Consider the following 18,983-nt stretch of genomic DNA (forward strand, 5'->3'; position numbering starts at 1 on the left):
GGGACTAACACAGATCTACTTACATGAACTTTCTATACAAAAACAACAGGTATATCAGTTATTTATCACATATTATTTTCATTATACAGCTTGAATAGATGTCGTAAAAGTTGAATACTAACATACTAATCTCACTAACATCCATTATCTCCACGACGTCACAGATAGATGTGAATTGTTCCCACTGTAACCCACGTTGAACCGGCTTGGCAGGGGAGCCGAATAATAATATTGTTTTTCTTTTTTAGTTTTTCTCTTTTTCTTTTTTTTTTGTTAAAATAAAATATTCTTTAGATTCTTTTTTTTTTTCTAAGTTTCTGTTTCTTTTTAATTGTTCCCTTTTAGTCCGCCCCCCTCCTTTCTCCCGTCCTTCGCCTTTCCCCCCTTTCTCCTGAACCTGCGGGGAGACCTTTTTTTTTTCCCTTTCACATTCAAAATGGCCGACGCCAAAAAACCCGCCGTTCTAATTGTTGGTGGCCTCGGTAAGACCTTCTTTGTTCTTCCTATAATTTCCATCTAACATTCCCAGGCTTCATCGGTCGACACCTCGCACTATACCTCCACGAGAACAACCTAGCCTCAGAAGTGCGTTTAGTAGACAAAGTCCTCCCACAATTGGCATGGTTAGCCCCCGAATTCTCAGAAGCATGTTCCAAGGACAAGTTCGTACAGGCAGACGCCAGTCGTGAACGTAAGTAACCCAACCAATTCCCTCCCCAAATTCCAATCTAATCCCCCACAGAACACTTCCCACGCATCTTCGACCGAGCCAATGGCGAACAATTCGACTATGTAATTAACTGCGGCGGTGAAACACGCCACTCCCAACCCGACGACGTCTACGAAGTGCGCAGCTACGCCCTCACAGTCGCCCTCGGTAAAGAAATTGCCCGACGCGGTATCCCCGCCTTCATCGAGACTTCAACCGCGCACGTCTACAAGGGTAGCTCAACACCACGCAAGGAGACAGACAAACTCGCCCCGTGGCACAAACTAGCCTCGTGGAAACTCAAGGCCGCAGAGGAACTGCGCAAAATTCCAAACTTGCAGTACTGCTGCCTCCGTCTGCCCCACGTCTACGGAGCCTACGACCCCGGTTACTTTGCTACGGGCATTTGTCTATCTGCCGTGCATGTCGAGCTCAAGCAGGAACTGGTCTTATTGCATACTAAGGACTTGAAAATTAATACCCTCCACGTTAAGGACGCTGCTAGTGCGCTGTTCGAGGCTGCTAAGTGGCGCGCGAAGAAGGGTTTCATTGATCCCAAGGATGGTGTTGTTGCGTTCAATGTTGTTGATCACAATGACACGAAACAGGAACATGTCGCTAAGGCTTTGACGGAGGTGTTTGGTCTCAAGGTTTCATTTATCGGGTCGCTTGCTTCGCAGCTTGCTAAGTTGAATCTCGACGAGGTCGTTGATGATATGAATGAGGTCGGATTGCAGACTTGGGCGGAGCTCGTTGAGAGGGCTAATATCACTCGTCCTGGACCGATCAGTCCGTTCTTGGAACGGGATATTCTCAGAGATGAGGATATGTGTCTTGACGGGTCTAAGTTCGAGGCTGAGGTTGGCTGGAAGCCATCGTACCCGAATTTCGGTGCTGACAGTATCCGCGAAATCGTGGATAGCTATAAGCGCATGGGCTGGTGGCCATGAGAGGTTCTTTTGGGGGGTTTTCTTTTTTTTTTTCCTTCTTTTTTTTTCTTTTGAAGATATCCCGTCTGTCGGTTATTTTACTCTTTTCTTTCCCCCATGATTCATTAACGGTCTCCCCCCTGACATCACATTGTGTCTGAAAAGGATGCATTGAATCCCCTACGACACGACTCATGATCTGCATCTCTATACGCTCTCCTCTCCCTCTCTACCTCTGAAGCTTATCCAAACAGACCTGTCTAGCATTGCTAGTGAATCGAGCTTGTACTGTAATTGATAATCGCTGTTATATGGGGGGTTTTCTCTTCTTTCCTGCATATATGTTTCAATTCCGGTTTCTTGTTTTTATCTTTTGCATGGCCCTGCATTGGCAGCATATTGAGCCCTTCTCTGATTTCTTATTTTCCATCTCAAACCAACATTCTCTTACTTTTGATCTGTGTTAAACATGTTTGATCACACAACCTATAAAGTTGTATGTAGCACCTTTGGACTACAGGGCTAGTTCCATTCTTTTATGCATTATGCATAGACGTGGTAGATATGTTGTGCAGCACAGCTACATAAGAGCTAAGTATGTATATAGACCTACATGTCACCACGCAGCAAGTACTACCCTACGTTGGACTGTGAGTCAAGGGAGACAATGATAGCTAAACTTGAATAGAAACGACGGAATGCATTATTCGACTTCTAACCCCATGACCGAAATGACAAAGAGCAGCGGAACAGAAACTGTGCAAGATGTCCGACTGCCATGAGTGTGTGCATTTAACCAAGTCACCCAGACAACCGAATCAATGGGTCTTTTGTGATGTTTTTTTTTGTTTTTCTTTTTTTTTCCCTCGTGTATACTGGGTATACCGATTATATCGTACCAACCACCACCACGAATGCAGGCTTGCACACAGGGTCAAGCCTCCCATAACGAAAACCATGAAAATGCTGAGGGCAACGTCAATTCTTTCTCAAGCATGCGAATGCAATCAGGGATCCCATTGGATCAACAGCTAGATTTGAAAGAATCATTTGACAAACAAAAAGAAATCATCTCTTCCTGCCAAGGCAGACTGAGTTGAACCGAAAATATTGTACGAAGAAAGTAAACCGCAAGAAAGACAGGGATCGGTGGTAGATTAGAATTCCCAGTCCTCCTCAACGGATTTGATGGCCCACTCGAACTTCTCACGCAGCGCCTTGGAGAAGAACTTTTCGATGGGGACGTCAAATTTCTTGCTGAAGACGACCGTGAGGCGAGGATCAATGTAGTTCTAATAAGAATGATTAGCTGGCGATATGGTAGGGAGCAGACTAAAAAAACTCACAATCTTCGAGGTACCGAGGGCAACCTCTTTGTTGTCTTCCTTATCCTGAGCCTGAACGGACATGGTTTCAACCCGCTGGTCGATCTTGGCGATGGAACTCTCAAGCTTTGGAACTGTTGCGCCTCTGGCCTCGGCCTCAACCTTGCCGGTTTTGTTCTCCTTCTTGAACTTCTTCTCCATCTCCTTCACGGCCTCCAGGCGCTCCTCCAGCTCGGAAGCCTTCATCTCCTTCTCGCCATCAGCAACGCGCTTTTCGTTGTCCTTCTCGAACTTCTTGGTGATTTTTGTTCTCTGCTCCTCAATCAAAAAGGCTTGGTGTTCTTCGATCCATTCTTTGTCAAGATCCTCATCAATTTCGAAGAACGCTGCGCCCTTCTTTTTCTTCAGAGTAGGGTCCAAGTCAAGCATTTGCTGCTTCAGCCGCCACTTCTGGTACCGAAGGCCCTTGATCTGTATAGCGAAACATATATTAGCATTATGCCTCTCCCCTTGAACAAGGCAGAATAGAGGAAACTCACCCGTTCACCCATCTTTTCCATTGCATTGGCATGGCCCGCAGTGACAGTACGCTTGTGGTTACACAAGATGGCAACCTTACGGTTGGCATCGTTGTACGCTTTCACCTTTTCGGCTATAGTACCACCGGTATCCTTAATCTCGTTGAGAACACGACCCATGGTATAAGACGCGTTGTAGGTACGGAAAACCTTGGCGGTCAAACCAGGCATGTAGTTGGCAAGATGCTTATTGAGGGCAGAAGTCTTTTATTTGTTAGTGATGCTTACCGCTGCAGGAGGGAGACAGGACATACCGTAAGGCGGTCGAAAATTTCATCGCCGTTCTTCTTGGGTGCCTTTTTGAAGATCTTCAGGTTCTTGAAGACTTGCTGGTCGACCTGGACTTCATCGTAGAACCGAATACTATCTTTACCCAGGAAATCGAAGACAACAGTGTTCGGGGGCTTCAGCGTAACATTCTCATACTTCAGAGAACAGCAACCGACAGTTTCCGCCTCGTCTTCGCCTTTCTCGTTTCCAGCACGCAGGGCAAACTGATCAATGAGATAGACTGCGGTGGCCTTCTGTCGTTCGACCATCATATCGTGTTTGAGGTTCTTCTGATAATCTTTGCGGATTTTCTCGATGTGCTTCTTGAGTTCACGGGCTTTTTCGAATTTCTTGAAATCGCTCTGTCCCTTGACATCGGAATTGGCGGCCAACATGACGTACTTGTAGTTGCCATTGATATTTTCCTGCCACATAGCAAGCCAGGTGCCTTCCTGGTCATGCTTCACCTCCTTCCACTTATGGCCGGGAGGTGGCGGCGGAACCTTTGCTTCTTTGCCGATATTGATAGTGATTTGCTCAGGTTGCACGCGCGTCTTGACATGTCCGGTCTTGGGGTGCTCACCGCGGCCTCGGAACAGAGAAGGCGGTTCCACGCGGAAGTTGCCCACCTTCTGCTTGCGACCATCCCAGATACAGAACTGATACGGAGCTTCTTGCTCATCCTTCAAAGCTTTAGCAGCCTTTTTCTCTGCTGGTGGCAGATGTCTCTTCTCCTCACGCTGAGCTTCGTAGAATTCGAAGATGGGCTTGAAGTCGCACTTGGCAAACTCCTTGATGTCCACCTTGTTGCCCTTGGGGTCTTTCGCCCCGCCGCTCTTTTTGATGACATCCTTGAAGTCGCCGAAGAAATTCTTCTGGAACACAGGGTTTTCCACGTTGTGCGTGGAGTTGAGCATGGTACCGAAGAAGCTAGCGACCTCTTCGGCTTCTGGCTCAAGAGTGATCGGAATACCATCATATTTCATCTTGACATGCTTAGGCAGCGGTTCGTATTCGGGAGGGAACACGACGCCATTGTGTTCCAGCGTTGTCCACTTGATGGTTCCATCGCCTTTGGTATGGTCTTCCCACCAGCGATATTCATCCTCCTCTTCCTTTTCTTCGGCGTCCTGGCTTTCTGCCTTCACGGCGGTCTTGGCCTTGCCCTTCTTGGCTGTGGCTGGTTCAGCCTTCACCTTCTTCGGGGCAGCTTTACTAGCAGCCGGCTCTTTCTTAACGCCGTTTGCCTGCTTCTTTGTTGCTGTAGGTTTGCGCGCAGGTTTAGCCTCATTCTCCGCCGTTTCCTCAATCCTTTTCTTTTGTGCAGCAAGTTTCCGTTCAATCGGGACGTCGGAATCAGATTCATCCCCGATGGATGTTTCGGCGGCTTTGGGAAGTTTGCGGCCGTTGCGCCCCAAGGGCACATCGTCATCGGTCTCGGGGTCTTCATGCTTCACAGATGTACGCCGGCGTTTGCTCTGTCGAATGGTCAGACGCTTCAACCGAAAGCGACGGTATGGTCGCACTGGGAATAACAAAGGTCATCCCGTGGTGGGGATAGGCGTACCAAAGGCTCATCTTCTTCGCTGCTTTCTGCTTCCGCATAGGACTTCTTTTCGCCCACACTGGTCCGAGACTTGCGCTTACCAGCAGCCAGCGCATCTTCTCCATCCTCCATCTTCACATCTTTGTCTTCCACAGGACCAAATCGGATGGATATTCCAGGATCAACGTGGCCGTTCGTGGCAGGGCTAGAATCCGCCATTTCGACGACCTCGGGAGACTTTGGCGAGACTAGAAGCGCAGAAAAAGCCATGTTAGAATGCCGCTCAAGTTATGCTGGAAGTGTGAAGGAAGTGACGTCAAAGTGCAAGATGTACCCTCAATCACTCATCTATAAGGAAAGTACGATTGTGTAGGAGGTAGAGGAGATATAGAAGTGAGAAGATGAAGTGCAAGGAAAGCCAAGGTCCGCGACAAATTGTAGGGTTGCATAATCACAGCCGAATAACCCGAGGAACGCACCTTTACCACGTCCATTGACGCGCATGAGGGGTGCGTCGTCCTCTGAAGAGCTCATGGTGGCGGACCTTTGACTAGCAAAAGGGGGCCGAGGGTAAAATGAGAGAAATCGATGTTTTGGTAAGGGAGGGCGTCCTCGTGCGCCTAGTCGGACAAATCGAGCCGCCTGGTAGAAGGAGGAAAGTAGAGAAATTCTGACCAATTAAGAGTAAGAATAGGGTTTTAAGATCTACTGCATCAATGATACATTGAATAGATGGGAAGTTGCGGGTAAATCCGGAGGAATCGAGATGAGAGAAGAGAAAAGACGTGAGGAAAGAGAGAAAGGTTGGGGGCACTTGGGAATGGAGGAATGGAATGGGAAAAGAGGCCTTGAGGGATTACAAGGTGCCTGAGGCGGATGTTATGTAAATACTCAGTTTGCCTGAGGCATCACTGCGGTGGAAGTCGGAATGGCGCACCGTAGATGCTTACCATTTTTGGTTTAGCGGCAGCACGGAGACAGAACCTCCCTGGTTCTCAACTTCCTTCCCGACCAGCGAGGCATCTCCGTCTAACCTTCGTCACACCCCTCCTCTCCGCAGTCACTAACTGCTCGTTCTCTCTTCTCTTTAAATCTCTCGCATAATGTTCTCCCGTGCCGTCCGCCCGGCCCTGCGGGCTGGTGGTGCCGCCGTCGCTCGGTAAGTCTTCATCCGATACCTCGTGCCAAAAGTCCTTCCACCCGACGTACTCCGACGCAACCACCTCGACACCATTGAAACTGCAAGATATGCTAGACATTAGAGGAGGTTAGAACGACAATTGCTGACTGCGAAATCAAGCCCTGCCCCCGCCAATGCCGCCACTTTCGCGACTCTGCGTGAGATTGAGGGTCGTCTCAAGTCCATCAAGAACATCGAGAAGATCACCAACACCATGAAGATTGTTGCGTCCACTCGTCTCACCCGTGCCCAGAAGGCCATGGACGAATCTCGCGTCTACGGTCAGACCTCCAACACCGTTTTCGAGCAGGCCGAGACCAAGCCTCTGGAGGACAAGAAGACTCTTCTGGTTGTTGCCAGTTCCGACAAGGGTCTTTGCGGTGGTATCCACTCCGGTCTGAGCAAGGCCACCCGCCGTATCTTGGCTGAGAACCCCAACGCCGACATCGCCATTCTCGGTGAGAAGGCTAAGGCTCAGCTGTCCCGTTCCGCCCCCGAGAAGATCGTTCTGAGCTTCGCCAATGTCTGCAAGGACATCCCCACCTTCGCCGATGCCCAGGCCATTGCCGACCAGATCGCCCTTCTGCCCGAGGACTACGCCAGCGTTCGCATCATCTACAACTCCTTCATCAACGCTACCAGCTACGAGCCCGTCTCTCTCGAGGCCTACTCCGAGGAGGCTATCACCCAGTCCGGTGAGACATGATTACACACTGTTCATTCATCTCCCACTAACATTGAATATAGCCAACATCTCCTCTTACGAGGTTGACGATGAGGTTCTGACCAGTCTCCGCGAGTACGCTCTTGCCAACAACCTCTTCTGGGCCATGGCTGAGGGCCACGCCTGCGAGATCTCGGCTCGTCGCAATGCCATGGAGAATGCCTCCAAGAACGCTGGAGAGATGATCAACAAGTATGTTTTACCTATAATATCTTCAAGATTCGAGTCTAACAACCCCCAAGGTTCCAGATCTTGTACAACCGTCAACGCCAGGCCACCATTACCGGCGAGCTGGTTGAGATTATCACCGGTGCCACCGCCAGTGCGGATATGGCTTGATTTAATTTTCAGGACGAAGTCGCCTTTAGTGTAGACTTGTTCATATTTAGATCGACCTTCAGCTTGTGTAAAATCAGAGTGAATCCATTTCAATTTCATATGTATAGCCTTTTCCCTTGGTGTATAGCCCTACTCTACGCTATTTAAAGTAAATATGAGTGCTGCTATTAGGAGATCTGATTTATATCGATTGGGATATGGTCACATTAGCCCTGTGTGTATAGCCCTAACCCTGGACGACTTCATTTTGGAATTTCTTTGTTTGAATTTCTTTGTTTGGTATAATGGTACTATGCCTTTTATGGCGTCTCATGCCCGATTCGATCAATAGGATTCGAATTAATGTTTACAATAGCATTGTTGATTCAATCCCTCGCTATACACCTCATTCCTCTTCTTGCTCTTCCTTTCTCTTTTCCTCATTCCCTTGAAAACATCTTTCTTACTATTGCTCTAATCTCGTGCTAAACATCTATCTGCGTCTTTGTTCTTCATTTCATGCTTGTTCACCCTCTACCATACTCTCTCTTTTCATATTCTTCTGTCTCATACTACTCGCAGTGTCCCGTTATTTCCATCTCATACAACTCGCAGTGTCCCGTTATTTCCATCTCATACAACTCGCGGTGTCCTGTTATTTACCTCTTATCCCAGGTCTCTATATTGGCTGTTCTTTCTAACTTGATCTTCTTACGTTTGTGCGGTGAGTTTTGATATATTTGTCGTCATCCCAACCGTCCCCTGGAGCTGTTTCCCACACCTACCTCACCAGATACGTTCTGATTGCCCACCTTCCTTCATATCTATCTCACATTACTCTCGTTCTCTCTTTCCCATTCAATTCTGGCAGTTCGAATACTGGCGACCAATATCTATCAAGCCTACATACACATACTATAACAAAATACTGACTTCTACTATCAAGACTTGTATGACCGCAAACATGTCGGCCGACGATGTGACCACTGATGCTTATGCCATCCTGGGAGTTGAGTGGAATGCCCGAATCCAGGACATCAACCTTGCTTACAAACGACTCGCCTTGAAGCTTCACCCAGATAAGGCTGGAAATAGCCCTGCAGCCATCGAACGATTCAGAAAGGTACATCTATAACATCAAGTTGCTGAACATCGCTGACAACCCATTGCAAATAGGTTCAAGATGCTGTTGAGCTTCTCCGTGACGAAGACCGTCGGCACTTGCTTGACGAGGCCCTGAAAAAGAAGACCAAGAGACATCTAGATCCCGAGGATGACAGAGCCTACAGGGGTAGTCGCCAGGGTTCCTCCAAACGAGAACGCCACGGATTTGATTTTGAGTACTGGCCAGGCCAATTGTACCAACGCCAGTACGACGATGATTACTACTACAGTTATGGAACAAGTGTACACATGGACCCAAATTCGGCCGAAAACAAAGCAAAACGTGCCCAATTCCAGGCCGAGAATATCCAGTGGGAGAACGAATGGGCTGGCATTGACCCAGAAGAGCAGAAGGCACGGGCACAGTCCCGCAAGGATAGCATGCGGGCTCGGGTGCAGCGTGACCTAGAAGAGATGTCCGAAGAAGATTTCGATGACCTCGCCTCTGGCCAAGGTCCCAATTTCAAAGAGTTCATGGATGCTCTGCCTGAAGAGAATACCAAGACCTGCAACCCTGCAGACACATTCGACTCATTTTCCTATGAATACTCCAAGCAGTTCGGTTCTTCTCCAGTCCGCTCTGGTTGCACTTCAAGTTCTCGGTCTACTACTAGTTCTGCTAGTAACGATCCGTCCGTTAACATCTCAACAAGTGGCAACCCCACCAACTATGCTCATTCACCGGGCGAGTACTGGAATTCCAAATCCACCGCTGATAATTCCAATGAATACTCTCCAAACTACTTTCATCCAGCCAACGACCACTGGAGTTCCAAGTCCATTGCTGAGTACTTGGATGAACGTGTCCCAGGGTCCACCAATGCAGCCAACGAGCACTCGACTTTCGCGTCCACTGCTGAGGATTCCAATGACAACTCTCCAAACTACACTCATCCAGCCAATGATCACTGGAGTTTCAAGCCCGTTTCTGAGTACTTGAATGAACATGTCCCAGAGTCCACCCATCCAGCCAACGACCACTGGAATTTCAAGCCCATTGCTAAGTACTTGATTGGACATGTCCCAGACTACACCCATTCATCCAATGAGCACTCGACTTCCAAGTTTACCGCCGAAGATTCCGAATCTACCACTACCGATTCCACATCTACCGATTCCAATTCTGATGCTGACAAACTGATCAACTCCTTCCTGGCGCGCCATGAGTCCTTTGGCCCTCTGGTCTCATTCTACAAGCAAAAGCTTGCCGACCCTCAAGGACGCTACACCGTCGATGACCTCGCTGGTGAGCTTAACGGCCTTGTGTTGGAAACCTATTGTGGCTGGTTGGAAGATATTCGTCTTTCATTCCCGAATGCCTCACGTATGACAGCTCGGACTGATCCCTCCAATTGCTCCCACCGTGGATTCTGGGACAAAGAGTTCTGCCGTCCCATGTGCAATGTTTGCAACATGTGGATGCCTACATACATTCTCACCTGTCCTGGCTGCGGTGTGATGGCTTGCGTCGCTTGCGTCCGGTGTAAATTCACCGGTTCTACGTCCTTCGTGGGGTCTTTGATGCAGGGGCAGTGATTGATCCATGTTGGATCACATGTGTTTTCTGTCTTTGTGCTTCTTTTCTCTTGTGTTCAGTCTAGATTTCTCTTCGGTCTGGATTCCCTGCCATGGTTTCGGAATGGGAGGAGGAGAGATTGGGGGTTGTGGGAGGATTTTTCGGTCTTGTTATCTTGTCGAACTTTTTAAAAAGAAAAATAAAAAAAAAGCCAATATCATGATGGATTTTTTTACTTAATCATTCCATTGAATCTATTGAATCCAAGTCATGATACCACTTCCTTCTCGTTCACAGATACTATTCTCCATCGGATATATATCGGATGCGCCTGTACCTTCACTTCGGGTTCGCTTTGAAGTTACTTCCAAGTCACCTTAACTTCTAATTGTATTCTTGCGCTTCTTACGAGTCAAATCCTTCGTCTTTGTGTTTGTCTCGAAGGCAGTCAAGCAAGCAATTTTATCCTCAATTTCGTTGTCATCATTTGGGCCATTGCCATCAGGCTCACAAGCATTACGGTTAGAAGCCATGATATGAGTGGCAGGATGGGATCTCGAGTTTAAAAATGAGAAATGAGAAGTAAATACAGGAAGGCGAGCAACAAAGATCGTGGAAACACAAAGGGTAGGATGAGCCAAGTGCCGTGCGATAAGTGCAAAGGGACGTATTTCATTATTTGACCGAAAGGAATCAAGAATACTTATCATCACTTAATTCCTTTGTACTCTTGTTCAAAACACCCCATTCAAAAGAAACCACTATCTGCTTTGCTTGTTAGGCCTTAGTGGCTCGTCTTCAGAGGAGGACATCTCCCATTCATGGGGACTCTTGGCCATGATGGAGACAAATGTATCATGTCTGGCGATTACGGCGCTATATAGCCGGATTCGGATCTGACTGTAACTTGTACTCATAAGAGAACAAGCAATAGGAATGAATTCTTGCATGGAAGCTATCGTCATTCATAGTATGGGCCGAAGACCGTTCAATTCATCTATCAAACCGGTAGATCACTAGCTCTCGATTGCAATTCTCACCCACCAAATATTTCTCACAACCAGCAAGCCTCGCCCTACCAACAAAATCCCAATTATCACAAGTGACACTCGAGCGAGGTGTCTGAATTGTCAAATGGACAATTTGGTCCTGGATCCACGTCCAAGGATCAAAGTGAAGACAAAAGCCGAGATCAGGCTCGAGTACAGTCACTTGAGCAATAACACCAAACCAAGGATCCATGATAAGCCCATCGAATTTCATACTCTCTGCCTGCATGCTGCAGTTCCCACGGTAAGGTGGTAGAATCCCCTCGAAATGTCGGCGCCAATGAGGCCCATTTCCTACCAGAGGAATGCTCGTAGTAACAGGTTGAGGAAGGCCGAATGGGTCGGGTGGTTGGTCTCCCGGCGGTATACAAACGTTTTCTGTGATTTCGACTGCCTGGGCATCATCCGTAATAACTAGTCGCTGTATGCTTGGACAGCCTCGTTGTCGGATATTGAAGAATTCCAGGTCTCGGAATCCGAACCGTGCCACGATCGATGGGGAGTCATCAGGTGAGTCGTCTCTCAGTCGTCCTGTGGGGTCCAATGAAGGTCGGTATGATGATGTTTTCGATATGTCCCAGACAGACAAAGACTCAATGGGCGCATCCTCGTCGGCAGTATACAAGCTGCGATTTGGCTGCCATATATAAATTACATAGTGGGTGTTGCTATGTGAGGAGAAGAACCGATCTCGTTCGCTTAGTGGATGGCCTAGGAACATAATCTTCCATTCGTTTCGTGGGGTAATATTCCACCCCCGAGTCTCACTCCTCGTTATATCAAAGGAGGATGCAAAGTGGCGATGCACGCCATCGCTATCATTCAACCAGTGAAAGGCTTTCGGCTCAGCCCATTCAACGACGAGCAAGCGCTTCTGTAGACGCACTCGACGGATGACCTTGCCGCGAATAATGAATGGCACCATGAACTGCCGGTCCGTTTCCAAATCCATGAGTACGAGAAATTGATGATCGGCGCTGGGGTAGACCAGTAGGCCGTCCTCGAAAGTCCATAATGCCTCAGCGAACTGGCGGTCGATGAAGCGTCTCATATGACTGGCGTGTGACTCCCATGGTTGAACCTGATACCATTCACGATCTCCAGCGCTGCCGAAGTCATCGCAAAGGCGGTACTTCTGGATAGAGCGGGGTTTGCCTCGTTCTAGGTAATCGTATCGTGAAGCGACCTGGTCAAAAAGACGACGACCTTCTTGTTTTTCAGATGTCTTCAGGGCTTTTACTTCTTTTGTCCATGGGTAATGTCTCTTTAGGAGTCGGAGTAGGATGACTGGGTTGGTAAAGGCTTCGTTCCAGGCACGTGAGACGCGGCGACAGCGGACTAATTCTTTTGGTTGTAAATAGCCTAAGATCATCCAGAAGAGTTCGCGAGGTAAAAAGGCCACGTCATTGTTTTGTTTTGATCTGGTCATTGTGTTGGTAGAAGAAAAAGGAGTTGGAGATGTCCAAGTTGGATGGAGATGATATAATTTTGATAACTACATAATCATGGATGTACGTAGTTTTCAAGAAGATAGATATATTTTAACATGGCGAAGATATTCCATGACGTATAGTACACATATTGTTTGATAACTTCAGTATATCTCTTTTACTGTGTGCCTTCATTACCTAGGTAGACACCCTGGAGTATAGTAAGACCGCCAAGAGCTTCAGGACACCTTGCGTAAATCCGACCATCTGTCTTTTTTTGTCTCTGTCTTTTCTTTACTTTTTGGCTTTGCTGAATCTCATCTTGAAATCACCTGTGGATAACAATGCTACACAGTGCTAGTCTTTTCCTTGTTACGCTCCTTGCGGCATTGCCTGTCAATGCCGATGGACTATACACCAAGAATTCGCCAGTGATTCAGTTGAATCCCAAAACCTACAAATCGCTTATTGCGAACTCGAATCACACCTCGGTGAGTATTCATCGTCTTTATACATGTGCATCGACTAATGGTTGGCTACATAGATCGTCGAGTAAGCTGTCCCGCACTGTAGCTATCTAGCTACCTAGCTCTGCCTCTCCCCTCCGACCTTCATTCACATTTTCACTTAGATTCTACGCCCCCTGGTGCGGCCACTGCAAGAACCTCAAGCCTGCCTACGAAAAAGCCGCGACTAATCTCGACGGACTCGCGAAAGTCGCTGCAATCAACTGCGACGATGACGAAAACAAACCCTTCTGCGGACAGATGGGCGTCCAAGGCTTCCCGACCCTGAAGATCGTGACACCTTCCAAAAAGCCCGGAAAGCCCCGTGTCGAGGACTACCAAGGCGCGCGTACCGCCAAAGGCATCGTCGACGCAGTCGTCGACCACATCCCCAACCACGTGAAGCGCGCAACAGACAAGGACCTGGACAAGTGGCTCGGACAAAACGAGGACCGACCCAAGGCCATCCTCTTTACCGAGAAGGGCACAACCGGCGCGCTGATCCGCGCCCTAGCAATCGACTTCCTCGGCGCAATTGACATTGCCCAAGTCCGGAACAAAGAATCCGCCTCCGTGAACAAGTACGGCATAACCGAGTTCCCATCACTCGTCCTCATCCCCAGCGCCGACGCCGGGCATAAACTCTACACCGGGGAGCTGAAGAAGAAGCCAATCACCGAGTTCCTGAGCCAAGCTGCCACACCCAACCCAGACGCGTCCGGCTCCGCCTCAGACAAGCCTAAGCCGAAACAAAAGTCAAAGTCCAAGCCCGCTTCTAAGCCCACCTCCGTCGCCGACGACGAAGACATCAAGCCAACCGCCTCCCAGGACCAGGACACAACAGACCCCTCTGTCAAGCCTGCTCAGGTCCCCCTCCCCGCAATCCCAAACCTCCCCACCCGCGAATCCCTCGAATCAGCTTGTCTCGCACCAAAGTCCGGCACCTGTGTGCTAGTCATTCTTCCTGAGACGAGCGAGCCCGAGGCCGCCCTCCCAGCATCTGCTACCGAGGCGCTCGCGAGCTTCGCGGAGATCAGCCACAAGCACGTCCTGCGCGGAACCCATCTCTTCCCGCTTTATGCTGTCCCTGCTATCAACGACGCGTCCAAGACTCTGCGTGAGGCATTGGCATTGGGTGATGGCCAGACGGTGGAGATTATCGCGTTGAATGCGCGTCGCGGCTGGTGGCGTCGGTTCAGCGCCGGTGCGGACTTTGGGGCTATTGCTGTTGAGTCTTGGATCGATGCGATTCGGTTGGGTGAGGGTGCTAAGGAGAAGTTGCCTGAGGGTATTGTTGTCAGTGTTGAGGCTGAGACTGAACCCGAGGCTGAAGTCAAGACTGAGGCGGAAGCTGAGGTTGAACCTGAAGCTGAGACTGTCGAGGCTGAGACTAAGGCCGAGGAACAGGCCGTGGAGCATGATGAGCTATGATAGTGTTTCACCCTGGAAGAGGTCGATACTATTTTGGTGACCTCTATGTATCTTTTTCTAGTTTTTGAGAGCGAATCGCATAAGCTTATGTAGGCAATGCATCAAGCCATTAGGAGATATCCTACGGAACAGATGTAGTAATAAACACATGATTCATATGTACAAGAGACGAATATCCTGAAAGATGAACCTTGAAGACAAATACTAGACACAAGTCTTTTTAGACCCAAAACCGAACACCGTACATTAATGCAAAAAGAAAACTGTCCTAAATCATTCAGCGCTTTTTGCGGCCCTCGGTGCCCTTCTTGATCATCTTTTGTCTCTTGGAGTCAATCTCCTTGTCGTAGATGTCACGCGCAGTCTCGATCTTCTTGCGCTTGGAAGACTTAGAGCTATCAGGTCCATCACTGGCTGGAAATCAGTTATTGTTGTTTCGATAGACTGACGATGTGATTGAAACTTACGGGTTAGATGTGCCTAGAGCAAGCTGCTTGGCGCGCATCTCCTCATCGATCTTCTTTCCTCCTTCGCGGAGCTCATCCTCAAGAGAGACGGGCAGGGGCTGAAGGGTGACTTCGGGCTCGTCGTCGTGAGCGGCGGAGGTCTCGAGACGAACCTTCTGTGCCGGTAGAGACTTCTCAATATCGCTCTCGATCAGATTGCGGAAGTGGGTGGAGATCTTGCGGACAATCTTGAGGAACATGGCGAGGAGCTGGGAGGAGGGGAGGTTTAGCTCTTTCTCAAGGTCGTCGAGGTTCTTGTGCTGCAGGCCGATGGCGAGGAGGATGGATTGCTGAACGCCGGAGAGGCTGACTTTGCCATCGAGACGGTTGCCGAAGTAGTAGTCGGAGAGAGCGGGGACCAGATCAAGGATGACGTGGTAATCCAAGAGGTTGTTGGCGTAGCTGTCCAGACGCTTAAGATCGAAGGGCGAGAAGGCGGCATCGAGGTCCGATTTCTGCAGCGCCGGTGGCTTGAACTTGGGGTCCTTCTTGGCACCGGAGTTGGCAGCCTCGCAGATGCTAAGGGAGAGGACGGATGGGAACTGTCCGAATTGGTATGACATCAGAGCGAGGAATCGCTTGTGGAAGTCGCGCGCGTAGGCGCTCAGCCAGGCATCGTCGGCCTCGCCAGTAGAGAGGGTGCGGACCATCACGCAAGAGTGCTCTCCGGTGAGTTCGTTGGGGGTCTGACGCAGGTATACTGGGACAAAGGAACCGCGCTTCCAGAACTTGTGGAGGGATGGGGTAAGACCGTAGCTGACACCGATGTAATCGAGGACATCAGGGCGACGTTCGGTCAGCTTGCCGAACAGAGGGGGCATGGAACGAATGTCACGGACGTGGACGTTGTCATCCAAAAGGCTAGAGCCGGCGAGCTCTTCGTCTGTAACACGGACCATTTGCTCTTCGGTGGAAAGGGTCTCCTCCTCCAAGTTGGTGAACTTGCCCTCGAAGAAGTCGACCAGAAGCTCCATAGCCCGGGAACCGTATCCCATACCCACATACTCGGGGTTGGTTGCGATACGGACAACACGAGCGCCCGAGAGACTGGCGAAGTTCTCATCCTGGAACTGCTGGCTGACCAACCACGGGATGAGATCACCTCCTGCGCGCTGACCACGGCTCAAACTGTTGAGCACACTCTGGCGACTGATGCGACCTTCAAGAGCGACCTGAATGACGCAGAGAGGCTCGGGCAACTTAGTGGCCTCCTCATCAATAGGCGGGACAAGTACATAGAGTTGATGGGCAGGGGCGTCACTCATAAGCTGAAGGTCGTTGGGTGTGTTCTTGTAGTGGCTGGCAACATAGAGGGCCATCATCTGCTGCAAGAACTTCTCGGAAACAGGGTGGAAAGAGAACAGGGTATCACGGTTGACCTGAAGCAGCTGGCACTGCGAGGGGTGAGGGCATCCTTGTGTGTTCATGCGGGACTTGGGAAGGGTTGCGTCAAGGCAGAGGACCTTGTTCAGCCATTTCTCAACAGAATCACCGGGGGCATAACGGATGGGCTCTGAGAGGGTGATCTCCCTCAAAGTTCGGCCGCTGAGATTCTTGTCGGCACCCTTGGCTGACTTGCCTGTGCTGCGGTCGGCGACGTCGGTATCGTCAGTCTTGACTCCACTTCGGGACTGTTCCCGCAGTTGCTGAATCAACTTCAGAGACAGGGACCGGCCCGTGCCTTCGTATCCATTGATGGTGGAGGACATGAATACCAAGTAAGGTCCCATCAGCTTGCGGACCAATGGTAGAGGGATAGCTGCAGCCTCATCGATAACGAGAAGCTCTGCCTGTCCCAAGACTTGCGCATCCTGGGGCTGAATGTACTGGATGGTTTGACGGTGGTTGCGGTGAATGTTAACACGCACAACGGCCTTGTTGAAGTCGGGGTTGGTCGACTGCAGGATGGTGTAGTCAACGTGGTCGAGATATCCAAGTGCATCGAAGCCCTTGAAGATGAATTCGAAGAGTGTCTTCAAGTTCTCCGGGCTGGGAGAAGTGATGAAGATATTGCTGTAGCCATGAGCGACAGCCGCGGCAATGGCGACACCGAGAGCGGCCGACTTTCCTCGTCCACGACCGGCAGTCAGAGTAACAGTGCTCTTCAAGGTCTTTTCAGCAATTGCATCAACAAAGGTCAGGAGGGCCTTCGCTTGATCCACCGTGCGAGCCAAGCTGAGCAGAGGGCCCACGGGCTTTGAGTCCGCCAAACTCTCCTTGATTTCCTTCAATTCCTTCTTGGTGCCGGAAGCTGACTCGTCGGTTGTTTCGGGGGCGGGGAGAGGCTTCACGGTCTTGCCGCCGGAGATGGGCAACACGTTCAGCTCGTCGTCGACCACCAGACACGAATCGCAACTACCGAGTGACAGGATGAATCGCTCGTTGAAACGAGCAACAACATCATCGTGCGCCTCTGTTCGGTATCGCGAGTGAATATCCATGGACATGGTGTAAAGCTGCTTCAGACTGGTCATGCTCTTCAAAAGCAAGATCACCAAACCTCCTCCCTCGACGGTCTCGACGGTTCGTGCAAGCAAATTGGGAGTCATGGCCTCGAAGTCTTGCAACACACACATTCCGTAGGTGTTACCCAAAATCTTCTCGGTTTCCTTATAGTAGACATAGCGAATCTGGTTGAGAGTAATGAAAAGTTCGAATGGGTCTTCCTGGTTCGGTTCGCGAATGCCACGCTTGACCTCCTTCTTGATCTTCATTTCGCGCTTCTTGCGGTGACTGGTAAATCCAAGCAAGTCCTTCTTGTATGCCCATAGTACTGACTTGTTCTGCTTCACGTCCACGCTGGACATAATATAGTGAAGATGCACGATCACATCCTTGGCATGGTCGCCAACAACCACGAAGAAGCTGCGCTTCTTCTCCTGCACGCCATTTCGAATAAGAGCGGGAATCCGCGAGTCAATCGCCTTGCGTGGCATGGCGATTCCGGATTAGTGTTGTTTGGGAAAAAACACTTAGCTTCGTCTTGCGACCAAAAACTTCCTAGCGGTTAGAAAAAAATGATACTGCTATCTGACACCGCCCGAGGCAATAATACACCGCCAGCCAATTCTCCAAATTACATAATCATTTATTTATCACCTGACAAGGGAACTGCCAAGGCCACCCCGAAGAAGTAGGCGGTATGTTGATACCCCTTAAGACATCACGTGATACACTCTATTTCGTCGTAACAACTGGCCGTTACATTTCATTGGACGAATAAGTCGACGTCTGGACCCTAGCCAAGTCACATGACTCTAGATGACACAAGCTTACCAAATTAGTAAATAGACGAGCTGTTTTGGGTTTAGCCAAATTTATTTTTGGCGCTAACCATGGGTCGCCTAGACCATCTTTATTTTCACAGCCCGAATGAGCCGATAGGATACATCCAACGTCTTTGATATGACGCGTGTACTTAGTGAACCTTCCTTGTCTATGCACATGAGAGAGTCGTTCTGCTTACATGGATATGCGAATGCTACTCTATTATATTTGCCCTCCGTATACACCGAAAGGTCCCACAAAAGATATCACCCTTCGGACACAAGTGGGTCTTGAATTTGACCAAAGCCAGATTCTGGCCGCTGATCGGCTCGGCGTGTCTTGCTGACGAAGTTTTTCAAGACGCTTTAGATAAAACCAGCTAACCACCAGGACCTAACAGTAGACATGGATGAAGACATTATAGTATCCTCATTGACAAGATACTAGAAACACAAGCAATGGCCCGTGGTTACCACAGCAAAAGCCCATGAAACACATACATCGTAACCCGTTGACGCAACCCTAATATTAATGG

General features: G+C 49.4%; 7 protein-coding genes across 7 annotated transcripts; 4 read left to right on the forward strand and 3 right to left on the reverse strand.

Annotated features, from left to right (window-relative positions):
- Positions 1-436: 436 nt before the first annotated feature.
- On the forward strand, positions 437-1,659 carry PGRI_076930 (NAD-dependent epimerase/dehydratase family protein; the record flags this gene model as incomplete). Its single annotated transcript, XM_040795407.1, has 3 exons — positions 437-482; positions 530-691; positions 743-1,659. The coding sequence occupies 3 exons, from the start codon at positions 437-439 to the stop codon at positions 1,657-1,659; spliced, it is 1,125 nt and encodes a 374-aa protein (XP_040653084.1).
- A 1,136-nt stretch (positions 1,660-2,795) lies between these two features.
- On the reverse strand, positions 2,796-5,891 carry PGRI_076940 (DNA topoisomerase 1; the record flags this gene model as incomplete). The annotated part of the gene is made up of 6 exons (XM_040795408.1): positions 2,796-2,930; positions 2,985-3,434; positions 3,503-3,745; positions 3,796-5,289; positions 5,379-5,605; positions 5,837-5,891. The coding sequence occupies 6 exons, from the start codon at positions 5,889-5,891 to the stop codon at positions 2,796-2,798; spliced, it is 2,604 nt and encodes an 867-aa protein (XP_040653085.1).
- Positions 5,892-6,460: 569 nt separating this feature from the next.
- Positions 6,461-7,600, forward strand: PGRI_076950 (F1F0 ATP synthase subunit gamma; the record flags this gene model as incomplete). The annotated part of the gene is made up of 4 exons (XM_040795409.1): positions 6,461-6,516; positions 6,658-7,232; positions 7,285-7,453; positions 7,504-7,600. 4 exons carry the CDS (start codon positions 6,461-6,463, stop codon positions 7,598-7,600), a joined length of 897 nt encoding a protein of 298 aa, XP_040653086.1.
- A 943-nt stretch (positions 7,601-8,543) lies between these two features.
- PGRI_076960 (uncharacterized protein) lies at positions 8,544-10,279 on the forward strand (the record flags this gene model as incomplete). Its single annotated transcript, XM_040795410.1, has 2 exons — positions 8,544-8,702; positions 8,756-10,279. The coding sequence occupies 2 exons, from the start codon at positions 8,544-8,546 to the stop codon at positions 10,277-10,279; spliced, it is 1,683 nt and encodes a 560-aa protein (XP_040653087.1).
- Positions 10,280-11,252: 973 nt separating this feature from the next.
- On the reverse strand, positions 11,253-12,737 carry PGRI_076970 (F-box protein; the record flags this gene model as incomplete). The annotated part of the gene is made up of 1 exon (XM_040795411.1): positions 11,253-12,737. The coding sequence occupies one exon, from the start codon at positions 12,735-12,737 to the stop codon at positions 11,253-11,255; it is 1,485 nt and encodes a 494-aa protein (XP_040653088.1).
- A 345-nt stretch (positions 12,738-13,082) lies between these two features.
- Positions 13,083-14,675, forward strand: PGRI_076980 (putative disulfide isomerase; the record flags this gene model as incomplete). The annotated part of the gene is made up of 3 exons (XM_040795412.1): positions 13,083-13,229; positions 13,283-13,290; positions 13,370-14,675. The coding sequence occupies 3 exons, from the start codon at positions 13,083-13,085 to the stop codon at positions 14,673-14,675; spliced, it is 1,461 nt and encodes a 486-aa protein (XP_040653089.1).
- A 277-nt stretch (positions 14,676-14,952) lies between these two features.
- PGRI_076990 (ribosome biosynthesis protein KRE33) lies at positions 14,953-18,117 on the reverse strand (the record flags this gene model as incomplete). The annotated part of the gene is made up of 2 exons (XM_040795413.1): positions 14,953-15,085; positions 15,143-18,117. The coding sequence occupies 2 exons, from the start codon at positions 18,115-18,117 to the stop codon at positions 14,953-14,955; spliced, it is 3,108 nt and encodes a 1,035-aa protein (XP_040653090.1).
- Between the last annotated feature and the right edge of the window lie 866 nt (positions 18,118-18,983).

Source organism: Penicillium griseofulvum (assembly GCF_001561935.1).
Source record: "Penicillium griseofulvum strain PG3 chromosome Unknown contig_6, whole genome shotgun sequence".
Classification (NCBI taxonomy): Eukaryota; Fungi; Ascomycota; class Eurotiomycetes; order Eurotiales; family Aspergillaceae; genus Penicillium; species Penicillium griseofulvum.